This window comes from Taudactylus pleione, unplaced genomic scaffold (genome assembly GCF_031769625.1).
Source record: "Taudactylus pleione unplaced genomic scaffold, aTauple2 ptg000288l, whole genome shotgun sequence".
NCBI classification, from domain to species: domain Eukaryota; kingdom Metazoa; phylum Chordata; class Amphibia; order Anura; family Myobatrachidae; genus Taudactylus; species Taudactylus pleione.
In genome coordinates this window covers 1,732,761-1,745,603 of record NW_028284690.1, presented here as the reverse complement: position 1 = coordinate 1,745,603, position 12,843 = coordinate 1,732,761, and the positions used below count along the sequence as shown (strand labels likewise).

The window sequence follows — 12,843 nt, the reverse complement described above, 5'->3', positions numbered from 1 at the left end:
GATGCTGCTTTTTAGTTCTGCTCAGAAATTATCATACATTAATTTCTCAAATTACTAATTCTTATATACACAAATATATGAAAGTGTGTGCATACCTACACAGTTGTCTGTGTTTGGGCATAAATTAATGTTATGTACATGCATCTGATAAACAATAGGCATTTTAGGGTAGTCAGAACACTGGAGCATGGAGGATGAATGGCCTTTGACAATGTAACTAGAAATCCCACATGGACCACTATAGGTGATATAGTAACTACTGGATTAAAAAATTGAAAGTACATGGCTTTTTTATTTTTTTTGTAACATCCCTTATATACTGCCCAATATGATTTTTAGTTTACAGTAGAATTTTCACAAATGTGTGAAGAAAGTTGTACCTGAGTAAATTTAAAACACTGAAACAGAAATGTTAGGCCAACTCTTGCTATGCATATTAATAAATATTCTTTATTTTTTTCAGTTCTGCACATTGCACTTTTACATGATCAAATCCAAAACACTTAGCAAGTGGATGTCTAATTTAGCTAAACCCTATATTCTTTTCATTACCATTTTGTACAAAATTACCATTACAATATTACTTATGGTACTAAAGGATGTAAAGCATGTGTGTACGTTTATAATTTTGAAATTAACAAAAAAAAAACTGGAGTGAGGGGAGAAGCGTGATGAGTCATTATAGAAATTACAGTCCAAAAGTAAAACAAAAACGTGCTTAACCTCTTCCCTATTAAAAAAAAAAAAAGAAAAAAAAGGGACAAAATTTGGTAAAAGTTTAATGTTGACAGACAGAAAAGGTGCAGTAGTCATTCTGATTGTTTCAAAGAAAGACAGCAGTAGTTTATTAAGTTTAAATTGCTCCAGCTGTAACCAACCAGCTACTACAAAGAGGATTCCTATGATCATGTAGAAGACAGTACTTGTTAAACTTTTCCTTCAGATACTGCCTGAATTGTTGCCGATTGCTGTAAAAAGACTGGTTGCTTGCCATAAAGGCCTGTATTTCATCTTGAGAGAGACCATCTTCCTCTTCTGAAGTGCATTCGGATTCATCCTGAAAATTAAACAAGACAAGGTTATTTCAATGTATTCTCAAACAAATGTGAAAACGTTAGTATAAATCCAATACGGTGAGAGTGCAAAACAATCTAAACCAGGAGGTTCCCAAACGCGGTCCTCATTGAAGTTCAGGTTTAAGCACAGGTGGTTAAATCAAATTGCCTAAGTCACATGTGCTCAACATGGATCTCTCTAAAACCTGAACTGTTGGGGAGCCTTGAGAACCGCATTTGGGAATCTCTGATCTAAGCGATTGTGAAAAGAGCAGATTTAATAAACTTAAGTGGAAGACACCATTATGTGAACTGTATCCTCACTAAAACAAGTACTTCCCCCTATAGCCAGCTTTATTTATATCTAAACAGCTAGAGTCAGCCACAACATTTAACATTCGGCCTTAGAGACATTGTCGAGTCTCTGAAAAAAAAAAACATACACAATCCTTGTTAACCTTGACAAAGCTTGACCAACAATCTTAAGAGCACATAGGAAGCCATAATAGCAGAGGACTTAGTAGCGCAGATAAAATGAAAAAAAAAAGGTAAGAGACATTCATCACTCTTTTTGTAGCCACCAATAACAAATGGGTAATATTTCCATAAAACAGCTAATTTGAAGGCCAATTCTAGAGTTTTTGGAGATGTTGATAGTCTGAGGGTGCAGACATAATTAAAAGTATGACTCCATGATACAAAATATTCATGAAAATCTATGGATGTGAGGAAATCGTTTTTGCTGATGGTAGATAGGCTGAAACGATTGGTGATTGACAAATTTAGGTCCAGAAGAGCACAAAAGGTTCCTGAGGATTTTTTTTTTTTTCTTTAAAAGGAGAGTTATGGTAAAGCTTCCCTTGGTTAACTGTCTTTCTTTGAAATCCATAGGGTTCACAAGGAGACACTGGGGTGTACGTAGGACCTGGAGGACAAGACACCAACAGCAAAGCTTTTCAAACAGAGGATGCTCCGGTCCTTCCCCCTATACCCCGCCCACAGCCTGAGGGCAACTCAGTTTTGTTAACAAGCCCAAGGCAGGAGCAGGATGGGAGAGAAAGAAGACTGGTACACTGAAGAATCACACTCTCACACAGAGAAGGAAATAAGTGACCAAGAGAAGAAACCAATAGAAGCCAAGTGCATCAGGGCGGGTGCCCTGTGGACGTCGAAAAAAGTTAACCAAAAAGGTAAGTTTTACCATAACTCCTTTTCTTCTTCAGGGCCCATAGGGCTCCACAGGGAGACAAGGGACATGTCCCAAAGCAGTTGTTCAAGGACGGGGACGCTCCTGAGCTAAGAGGAGAACCCGGCATCCGAAGGAAGAATAATGAGGCAATTGTATCAAAAGCATAGAGCCTAAGACAGAATACCATGTGGCCGCCCTGTATAGTTGTTCGGCAGAGGCGCCATGTTGGGCTGCCCACGAGGTACCCACAAAGTGAGTAGATACTATAGCTGGCATAGGAAGTCCAGTCTGTGTGTAAGCCTGTGAGATAGACTCTGGCCATATGGCTTTGCATGACTGTCTGCTAGCTGGCCATCCATTCTTGTGGAGTCCGTATGGGACAAAGAGGGAGTCAGATTTCCTGATAGCACGGTCCACGGAGATCTTCAGAGCACGGACCACATCCAAAGAGGCCTCACTTACCGGGAGGTCTGGTGATTGAAAGTCTGAAAGCACAGTTTCCTTATCAAAGGTGGAAACGAGAGACCACCTTAGGAAGGAAGCAAGGGCATGTCCTGATGAAAGATTAGAAAGGGGGAGCGACATGAGAGCGCCCCTAAATCTGACACTCTTCTGGCGGACGCTATAGCCAGAAGAAAAAGTATTCACTGTTAGCAACTTGCGTTCCACAGAATCCAGGGGTTCAAATGGAGGACCCTGGAGGGCACGAAGAACTACTGACAAATCCCAAGGAGCACCTGGAGGGACAAAGGGAGGTTGAATCTGGAGGACACCCTGGAGGAAGGTGTGGATATCCGGTATTGGAGCAAGTCTACGCTGGAACCAAATGGACAGAGCAGAGACATGCACTTTCAGTGAGGCCTGGAGGAGACCAAGCTCCAATCCAGCTCGAAAGAATCCCAGGACTGTGGAAATCCTAAACACTTGGGGGTCGTAGCTGCTGGTACGACGCCATTGGAAATATGTACGCCACACTCTGTGGTAGATCCGAGCAGAGGCTGGCTTACGTGCTCTGAGCATAGTTTTGACTACAGAGCTAGAGAATCCTTTTGACCTCAGGAGGGATGTCTCAAGAGCCACGCCGTCAAAGACAGACGACCAAGGTCCGGATACAGGCAAGGACCTTGAGACAACAGGATCAGACGTTGAAACAGCAGGAATGGAGTGTCGATGGAGAAACTCCGAAGAGCTGAAAACCAGTGATGTCTGGGCCAAGCTTGAGTCACCAGCAGGACAGTGCCTCAGTCTTGTTTGAACTTCCGAAGAATTCGCACGCAAACTGGAAGGCCCACTTCACTGGTGTGTCTACAAAAGATGCCTCGGCATCTCATATTCTGGATCCTTACACTAGCAGTTTGTGATAGTGTTGGGAGGCCATGAAGTCCACCTCTGAGAGGCCCCATCTGTGCACTAGGAGTTGAAAAACCTCTTGGAGAAGCAACCATTCCCTGGGATTCACGTTGTGGTGGCTTAGGAAGTCTGCTTCCCAGTTGAGAACTCCCAGAATGAACACCGCAGAGATGGCCGGGAGGTGACCCTCAGCCCATGTCAGAATGCGCAACACTTCTGTCATTGCTGCCCGACTTAGAGTGCCTCTTTGATGGTCGATGTAAACCAACTTAGTGGCATTGTCGGATTGAACCTGTACAGGTTTTCCGTGAATTATGTGCTGGGCCAGGTTGAGGGCTCTGTAGACAGCTCGAACTTCCAATATGCGAATTAGCAGGGTTGATTTGACCGATGTCCAACAGTCCTGAATGGAGTGCGGACCAGTCGCTACGCCCCAACCCGGGAGACTGGCGTGCGTTGTTAGAATTGCCCAATCCGGGAACCAAAAGAGGCAACTCTTGGTTAGATGAGATGTTTGTAGCCACCAAGATAGAGACAGACACACCTCTAGAGAGCACCATCGTCTGAGCTTTCATCAGATAGTGGGAACCCGTTCCACCTGGAGAGGATCAGCATTTGCAAAGGCCTGGAATGGAACGAAGCATATTCCACCATGTCGAAGGCTGACAACATGAATCCCAGAACCTGCATTGCTGAGGGGATCGACACTCAGCGACTGTGGAGACATCTGCGCACACGTAGTTGAAGTGTGGAGATCTTGTCTGATGTCAGATAGATTCTCTGACCCTGAGAATCCAGCAGGGCTCCCAGTTGAATCACTCTGAGGGATTCAAGGAGGACTTTTTATAGTTGATTAACCATTCTTGCTTGTGCAGGAAAGCAATTGTTAACTGCAGATGGCGGTGAAGCACTTCTGGGGATCCTGTTAGGAGCAGGAGGTCGTTCAGGTACGTTAATAGCCGGACACCCTGACCACGCTGGTGGGCCGCCATGACAGCCATAATTTTGGTAAACACCCATGGAGCTGTGGAAAGTCCAAAGGGCAGAGCCTGAAATTGGAAGTGTTGCCGGAGTATAGCAAACCGGAGATATCGCTGATGTGAGGGTGTTATAGGTAATTGTAGGTACGCATCCTGAATATTCAGAGATACTATAAAAAGTCTATATACTATAAAGTCCCCAGGCTCCAAAGCTAGGATGATGGAGCGTAGATTACCATCCTAAACTTTGGCACCCTTAGGAATTTGTTCAAGGATCTGAGGTTGAGGATAGGCTGATGAGACCCATTCGGCTTGTGAACCAGAAAGAGTAGAATAACCAGATCCTCACTGAGATAGTGGGACTGGCACAATTACCCCTGCTTGCAGCAAGGACAATATGGTTTTCTGGATATGCAAGGCCTTGTTCGGGTCTGAATGAGGGTCTGTGCAGAAAAGCTGGTGGGGAGACAGTCTGAGAAATCAGACGACGTACCCATTTGAGACCACTTCACTTATAAAAGTATCTGTGGTGTTTTGACACCAGTACTGGGCGAAATGAAGAAGTCGGCCTCCCACTCTGGGATATCCCAGAGGAAGGCCCATCCGTCAGGCTGAGGGTTTATCCTCAGGCTTTGAAGCAGGGCATCTGGTGTTCCAGGTTCCGCTTGGTCCTGGGTTTGGCGGCTCTAGTGTAAGCAGACTGCCTAGGCTTTCCTAGGCCTAGTAGAAGTAGTTACAATCTTATCAAGGTCTGTGCCCAACAAGATCTCCCCATTGTAGGGTAACCCTTCTAGGCCTTTCTGGGAATCCAAATCAGCCTTCCTTGAGCATAGCTACAGGGTATCCCTGGAAAAGAGTATATCGATTTCAGACAAGCTTCTACTTTCCTATCCGTAGGATCCTTCAAGTAAGTAACTGTAGGAATAGGCAATGTAGAGCTTTTTAATTAAACGTGTAACAAGTGAATCCACCGCAGTGGGTGCTTCCCATTTTGCACAATGAGACATAGGAAAAGAGTAACATGAGGTCAGTATGAAACCTCTTACCAGGCGATTGCCAGGCTGCAGCCATGAGCTCCGCTAGAAGATCCGATAGAGGGTTTTCTGCTGAAGCTACTTTCTGTCGTTTAAACAGAGGGTGCTTGGATTTAGGGGCTGGCTCATCATCTTCTATTAATAAGATGGATCTGTCAGCTGGCTCTCCACGCACAAGATGTGGACTGTGACGATAACACAGGACGCTTAGAGAGCTTACTGCGTAAGGGCATCACGCCTTGCAACATGTTTTGAAAGGCATTAGATGTAGCCATCAGACTCTGCACTGAGTTAGAGAGTATGTCTAACCCATGGTGGGGGTACAGGAGGTACCTGTATCTCCTAAACCTGATGTGACAACCCCTAAGGGGGGGGATTACTACTGTCATAATCCCCTCGATATAGATACAGTGGGGCAAAAAAGTATTTGGACAGCCACCAACTGTGCAAGTTGTTGCACTTTAAAAGATGAGAGAGGTGTGTAATTTCCATTATAGGTACACTAACTGTGAGAGACACAATCATAAAAAAAATTCCAGAAATCACATTGTATGATTTTTAAATAATTTGTATATTCTTGCGGAAAATAAATATTTGGACACCTACCAACCAGCAAGAATTCTGGCTTTCACAGACCTGTTACTTCTTCTTTAGGAAGCTCATCACTCGTTACCTGTATTAATGGCACCGGTTTGAACTGGTAACTGTATAAAAGACACCTGTTCACACCCTCAAACAGTCAGACTGCAACCTCTCCACCATAGCCAAGACCAGAGAGCTGTCTAAGGACACCAGGTACAAAATTGTAGACCTGCACAAGGCTGGGATGAGCTACTCGACAATAGGCAAGCAGCTTGGTGAGAAGAGATCAACTGTTGGTGCAATTACTAAAAAATGGAAAAAAAATACAAGATCACTGACAATATCCCTCGACCAGGGGCTCCATGCAAGATCTCACCTCGTGGGGTGTCAATGATCTTGAGAATGGTGAGGGATCAGCCCAGAACTACATGGGGGGACCTGGTCAATGACCTCAAGAGAGCTGGGACCAGTGTCACAAAGGTTACCATTAGTAACACACTACGTCGTCATTGATTCAAATCCTGCAGCGCACGAAAGATCCCTTAAGCCAGCACATGTCCAGGCCCGTCTAAAGTTTGCCAGTGACCATCTGGATGTTCCAGAGGAGGATTGGGAGAATGTCATGTGGTCAGATGAGACCAAAATAGAACCTCACAAAATACTTTGTTCTATAAATGTGAGGCACAGGAAAACCCCTGAATACACCTGTATGTTAAGGCAGTAGTCCGAGAAAAAACACTGGTCCTGACTGACGCTTGGATAAGATGCAGGAGCCCACTGCCTAAGTATGCAGCACGCAAGAGCCCTTTGCCTAGATATGGCACAGTGCAGCACACAATAGTATGCGTCAGACATCACAAATCTTTTATAGATGTATGCGAGTTAAAAGAACCAACTTAAATACACCTGTATTAGGGCAGAATTAGAGGAATGGTATAGATATATGCTGACAGTTAGGAAACAAAGACACAGACAGGCAGCGCCAGCATGAGTCACATACAATGCAGAAAGTATACTGCAAAGTGGCACTACAATCATCCGCCCAGATTTAGTGTCTGGGAAGGCTATAGTGTAGCATACACCAACCCAAGGGAGAGGTATGCAGGGGGACTGGACCACACGCTGGCCTGAGAGATTTGCGAGTGCACCATAGAAAATGGCCACCGGAGACATGAGGGGGCGTGGCCAGAGGAGAAAACAGCTCAGCAAAACCAGACCTCAGTGGAAAGGCTCGCTGAGCTGAAGGGAGGAGCCGCTACACAGGGAAGGCTGCCTCTCCTTGCTGGCAATTAACCCCAGGGACGCTGGCTCCCTTACTAACTACAAGTCCCTGGTTGTCTAGTGGAGCGCAGGGTATTGTGTGCCTGCTTCCACAGCCAGCACCTCCGGTCTATCCTGAGACCGGAGGTAGGACTGCTAATACGCGGGTCACCGCAAGCGGCGACCTGCTCTTACCTGTCCCCGTACGTCCGGCTGCAGTCCGGGATGTCCCGCGGGGCCCGGATAGCACAGACCCCGGGGTCCTGCCGAGATCCCCAGATCGGCACTGGCGTTGCGGCACCGGCGGGGTGACAGAGCGGCAGGGCAGAGGACAGTCTGCTGCTGCGCACTCTGATAGAAGAAACCCCCCCCCCCAAAAAAAAATCATATAAAATCAGCTTTGGGGCTGCTAAACAGCCCCCAAGCAATAACAGTGACCCGACTCCGGCCAGGCGCCAACTATAACTGAGGTGCCTCTGGCTCGGGTGCGGGGTATAGGGAGGATGGACCAGTGCATCCTTGGAGCAAAAGCTTTAACTGTGTGGTGCCCGGCATCCAGAGCCAACCTAAACCCCAAGGTCTCCTAGTGGAGCCTATGGACCCTGAAGAAGAAATCCCTGTTTTTCGCCGATTGCAGCTATTTGGATACCCCCATTAGGCTATTGTTTGTGGATGCAATATCCATGCGTATGTCCAGTCTACTTTGCTACAGGAATAGGAAATGCAGACGGAGCTCATTCTCTTCCCCTCTCTTTTTTCTGTCTCTACCTATCTAGAAGAGACCTACACCATTATAAAAGCTGCCATCAGTCTTGAAGGAGAAATATTCTGGCTACACATAATACTAAGTTGCACATAAAAATATGTACATGCACATCCTAGATATATTCACATTAATTATTTTTCTATGAGAAATGCCCATCACAATTAAACGCAGCCTGTAACAATTAATATACTAGAACTAAGGCTTTAATATGATAAATATTTCGGCAAAAACTATACCTAGTTTATGTAAATTCTGTAAAAAAATTATAATGCCTATACTTTAAATATAAACATTTTTGTAGGAACACTAACCAGGAGTTCCTTCAAGCTCTTTGTTTCTTTTCCACAGTCAGAACTGTGTGTGGGTTGTGCAGAGCCTAAACATTTACATTTTCCACTCCTGTGATCTGCCCATGACTGTCCAGTGCTTTCCATTGAACAGCAGCCATCAACCTTCCCATTTTTGGACTGATCACCATGCACAATGCTTGAGGTTTCTTGACTACAGGTTGCCTGTGTCTGTATAAATATAATTAAAAAATAAATAAATTACACACATACATACACACACACACACACATAAATAATGTCAGTTAAAATTCAGAATAGGTTTAAAAAAAATAAAGTCTAAACCAATAATTACTTAAGAATTCAAAAGATATAAATGCTGCCATTTTTCATTAGTTTTAAGATGTAGTAAAGCATTAAGACAGTTTTAACTCTTATATTAAAAATACAGTATGATATTGCCTACAATACTATTGTTATTTCAAGAATACTTATGTAATTTGGGTAATTAGTTTCTATAATGAATAGGTTAACCAGGATAGACAATTATTTTATAATTTTGCGAATGTTCATATCATTAGCCATACTATTGTTAAGTCTGTACGTCGTGAGGTCTTTACTTTTACACCATCTACACTTTAAAAACACCTAAATAAAAAAAAAACACAGAGTGCATAGTAAATATCCACTACTAGTTGCAGAGTAATATCCACAAGGACATGGATATGTGCACCAGTTTCAGGGAACTTTATGAAACTTGCTCTCTACAAGTAATTCCTTTCTACAGACGTGTCCTTGCTCATCTAGCCTCAATACACCACGCAGCATGGAATGCCTGGCGTGAGTGAGCCACGAGAGGAAGAATCCACATCAAAGTCCTCACCTGACTGGAGAACCGAAGGTATCTTAGCAGAACATTGAGGTTTTTTAAAAGCATATTGAGAAAAAAAAAAAAAAAACACCTAGACTAACACAGAGCGCACAAGCCCCTGGGCCCTGATCAGCTCTAATACTTGGGAAGATGGAATAAACACGAGAGGGTTGCACCCTCTGGTGTACTTCTGCAGCTGACACGACTTGCCTAGAGGCCGCTACTTACTGGGACAATTCAGACATTGCCCCAGCCAATGCAGGCACCCAGGACAGCATCAGCAGGTGTAGGGACCAACACAGGATCAGACACCGACTGACTTCACAGGTGTCACACAAGGCCCCCAATCTGAACGTGAATGTGCCAACTTCTTCTTACACGTAGAGCATGCAAACACTTTCTGGTAGGTATTCCCCTTATCAGATGGGACAGACTGCATAACCCTTTTCAGCCATAAAGAGAATAGGAAAAAGGCAAAGGAGACAACAGGAAACACTACACACACAGACAGTAGGAGAGAAACACAATAGGCAGCAATTATCCTATATAGATATATGGAAAACAGTAGCAGCTATAGAGGGGGAGACAATTCACAAGGATACCCCCACTCGCTATCTGAGGAAAGGCTGTAGCAGGAACTCCAAATATCTCCAATCCCTTCAGTGCAACTCACGGACCACAGCAGAGGAAGGAGGATGAGCGCTGACCATGGGGAATCTGCTACTGTATGATGATGGCACCAGGAGGAAAGAGAGGGGAGAGACCACCTCCTTTACAGGCTAGCAATGGGGAGAGCCCAGGCAAAGTAAACTTTTTCCCCAACGCAGCCACCTGAGCGAAGGCACCTGATTGGCCCGGCGCCAATGCTAAGCCCCGCCCCCATCCATGTTCCCGCTGCAGCCGATTGTAAGCTATGCCACAAAACTCGTTTTTTTATTATTTTTTTTTTCCTATGGATTACCTAAAAGGCTGGAGCACCACGACTATCTCCCCTGCCTATTGCTACATGCCAGTGCGTGGATAGCACAGAGTACGGCAACCCTGTGGCTAGGGACCAAGGTCCACTTATTACCCGTTTATACCCCATACTTCAGTGTTCCCCAGTGGATGAAGAAGAAATAGAGTTTACGGTTTGCATATTAATTTGGTTATCGATTTGTAGTTAAATTAATTTTTCTCCTACTACTTTTAACTCACATTCGCATTTTCACATTTATACTTCTTCTTCTTCTTCTTTCCCTTAAGGCTGTCTTTTGATGAATTGGCCCAACATTCTACACAACTATAGCCTTCTTCCTCTTTATCACAGTTGACACACAAATATTCCCCTATAAATGACAGAAGTTAAAACAAAGTTTTATTAATAAAAAAAAGAACACATCAAACAAATCTATAACCTAAAGTACTGCAAATGAATACCTGTTTCATCATGGTTACAAATTCCTTCAGAGCAGGCCACGTCTGACCCCTCCTGAGAGCCCGATTCACTACCCTCCATGCTAGATGAATAGCCGCAATCACTGCCATTAGAACGCGGTGTCAAGCTTGCTATACAAGTACATAAAAACAGAGCCACAAGTATGTTGTTTAGATCGATTGTCACATGTGTCATACAAGAGGATACAACTACTTAAAGCCTCAAATTCTAGTTTACAGTTTGTTTTTTCTCATACCTGCGATTGGTGAAAGATGGGGATTTTGAACGAAATTGGATATATCTCACGAAAACACAGGGACGGCGATAAGCTCGCAGAACTGTGTGTTTTCGCCTATTTTGGGGTCAAAAAACGTCACTCATCATGGATTTTTTGGGACACATCAGGTCCAGAAAAATATCCACGATAAGTGCCAGCGTTGGGTGGCATTTCGGGGCTAAGAGGATAGTCCCGTTGCGATCAATTAGCATCACTACTTTAGTGCTGCGAATTGGACACCCCAGTTAGGTTGCTTACCTGTTAAATCTTTTTCTTCGACTCCATAGGGGGCATAGGGGATGACACTGGAGTGGTGACTCTGGGCACCAAATAGTTAAATTATAGTTACACACAAGCCCAGGCTCCTATCCTCTATACCCCGCCCCCAGCCACAGGTCATCAGTTTAGTTTGCAAGCCCATGGCAGGAGCGAGGCAGAAGAGAAGGACGTCTGGCATACACACAGAACCATCCAAACCATGGAAAATACAGCCGGACAGGTCACCAAGGAAACAGTCAGGTGCGTCCTGTGCCCTCTGAAGTTGAAAAAAGGGACTTAACAGGTAGGCAACATGATTTCTCCTTTTCTTCTTCCTCAAATAGGGGGCACAGGGATGATACTGGAACGTCCCAAAGCTGCCCTTTATGGGAGAGGACCCTCCTGAGCTGCAGTGAGCACAGAATGCCCGAAGGCGTCGTCCAAGGAAGCTAAGGTATAGAAGGTATAAAACTGGATGAATGTATAAGACGACAATCATGTGGTAGCCTTACAGAGCTGTGCTACAGCAGCCCCACAGCGTGATGTCCAAGATGAACCCACTGACCAGGTGGAATGGCAGTTACCACGGCAAAGTAGGAAGGTTCGCCAAGGAGTAAGCTTGACGAATTGTGATGTGGAGCTAGCGGGCCAAGGCCTGCTTAGTAGCCAGCCAGACCCGCTTATGAACGACAGATAAGACTAACAGAGAATCCGACTTGCGAATCTCCCTGGTCCTCTTAAAGTCAGAGAGCCATTACCACATCCAAGGAAGCCTCTGGCTGAGAAGGAGCCACAGTCTGGATAGCAGGTACCACAATCTCTTGATTTAGGTCGAAGCGAGACACCACCTGGAGCAGGAAGCCCAGACGAGCAGCACAGCCCTGTCGGAATGGAAAATAAGGAACAGGGAGCGACAAGATAGGGTGCTAAAATCGGACACCCTCCTGGCCAACACAATGGCTGGCAGAAGAACAGTTTTCCAAGTGAGCCAGCGTAAATCCAGTCTGTAACTGTTCAAAGGGAGCTGACTGAAGACAGGTACCAGGGAGCCACAGGAGACACGAGAGGGGGCTGGACGTGGAGAACTCCCTGAAAAAAAGTTTGTACGCCGAGAGCAGAGCTATCTGCCTTTGGAAGAGGACAAGGCCGAAACCTGGACCAAACACAGACCTGTCTGCAGAAAGGAAAGGATACGGGAAAGGCGGAAAGACCTGGGGTTAAGACCCCTAGTCGTACACCAAGAAAAATGGGTACACCAAACCCGGTGATAGATACATGCCGAAGAAGGCTTCCAAGCCTGCAGCGTGGTCCAAATGACACTCCTGGAGAATCCTTTTGGTCTTGGGATGGATGTCTCAAGAGCCACCCCGTCAAAGAGACAGGTCAGTACCGGATAGAAACACGGACCCGGAGACAGAAGAGCAGGCCGCAGAGGAAGATGCAGTGGTGCATCGTTTGAGAGACCCAGTAGATCTGTGTATCACACGCGCCAAGGCCAATCCGGTGCCACCAGGATC

The 12,843-nt window shown here is 45.2% G+C and overlaps 1 protein-coding gene across 2 annotated transcripts in view; it reads right to left on the bottom strand.

Moving 5' to 3' along the window:
* Nucleotides 1-424: 424 nt before the first annotated feature.
* GGNBP2 (gametogenetin binding protein 2) overlaps nucleotides 425-12,843 on the bottom strand; it is a 105,812-nt gene continuing 93,393 nt past the window's right edge. For both annotated transcript variants that reach the window (XM_088482441.1, XM_088482440.1), the window contains exons 10-13: nucleotides 10,794-10,922; nucleotides 10,572-10,702; nucleotides 8,528-8,734; nucleotides 425-1,057 (exon numbers count right to left, since the gene is read on the bottom strand). In XM_088482441.1, coding sequence (XP_088338567.1) covers nucleotides 854-1,057; nucleotides 8,528-8,734; nucleotides 10,572-10,702; nucleotides 10,794-10,922 — 671 coding nt within the window. In that variant the 3' untranslated portion in view covers nucleotides 425-853. The remainder of the gene's footprint in view (nucleotides 1,058-8,527; nucleotides 8,735-10,571; nucleotides 10,703-10,793; nucleotides 10,923-12,843) is intronic.